This window comes from Rhizopus microsporus, assembly GCF_002708625.1.
Source record: "Rhizopus microsporus ATCC 52813 unplaced genomic scaffold scaffold_22, whole genome shotgun sequence".
Lineage (NCBI taxonomy): Eukaryota > Fungi > Mucoromycota > Mucoromycetes > Mucorales > Rhizopodaceae > Rhizopus > Rhizopus microsporus.
In genome coordinates this window covers 1-943 of record NW_019671937.1, presented here as the reverse complement: position 1 = coordinate 943, position 943 = coordinate 1, and the positions used below count along the sequence as shown (strand labels likewise).

General features: G+C 44.2%; 1 protein-coding gene across 1 annotated transcript; it reads right to left on the bottom strand.

The window, feature by feature from the left end:
- Window positions 1–157: 157 nt before the first annotated feature.
- Window positions 158–628, bottom strand: RHIMIDRAFT_241358 (uncharacterized protein; the record flags this gene model as incomplete). Its single annotated transcript, XM_023609567.1, has 1 exon — window positions 158–628. The coding sequence occupies one exon, from the start codon at window positions 626–628 to the stop codon at window positions 158–160; it is 471 nt and encodes a 156-aa protein (XP_023462305.1).
- Window positions 629–943: the final 315 nt, after the last annotated feature.

Here is a 943-nt window from a genome sequence, read left to right as displayed (position 1 = left end):
GAATTATGGGAAGGGCCTCTAGACTAAAGTGAACCTGATCTGACAGTGATTGTCGAATAAGGAACCATTGATCTGTACTACAGGAGCACTGGCGTTCAATTGAAGTATTGTAACGGCGCTCTAGGAGTTAGGTATAAGAGAGTTCACATATGATAGGTTATATGTGGAACAAGCTATAGCCGAAGAGCAGTAGCTGTGAATATTTATTGATAATGTTGTGATGGCACAACACAGGCATTTGTCCTTCCTTAGAAGATTCCGTCATTACGACATCCTCATCCAAGGGTTGCTGACGGGCGTTGCCAGCACGGTCTTCAGAGGTGGAAGCCCTCCTCAAGGACAACGCAGTGAACTTCTCCGAGATGCTGACAGATGAAGGCTGTCTACAAAGGGAAGAAGCTGCACCACTAGCCACCTCAACGTATGAGGGCGAGCCAGGGCGGTTGGAGTATCCTGAGCTAAATGTCGCTGCAGGAGAAGGTGAACGAGAGGGAGAACAAGGAAGAGAGCGAGAAGGAGAACGAGGAGAGAGAGAAACGGATCTTGACGAAACCGTCGAAGTGGAGGAGGTGGGGCTTGATGTGCGATTAAAACTGTTGACAGAGCGAGATGAACGAGTAGCGGCCATTCTGATTGTTGTTGTTGTGGTAGTAAGTGTTTGACTTATTGAAAAAAATGTGATATTTCTTGTGCTTATGTGTATATAGAACAGTAGGAGTCAATAGCTAACAATTACTATTCTTTATTTAAAGTTGAGAGAGGAACTAATAAATGAGGGTGCAACCTGAATATATATGAGGGATAACGACTGTAAATGTCTGACGCCGTCTATTAGCTGAGAATGAATAAATAGAGAATTAAGAGACGTGTGATCTATGTAAACACGACAACTACCGGCAGGTCGACGTACCATTATCCCAGATGTAGATAAGCAGTATATCAG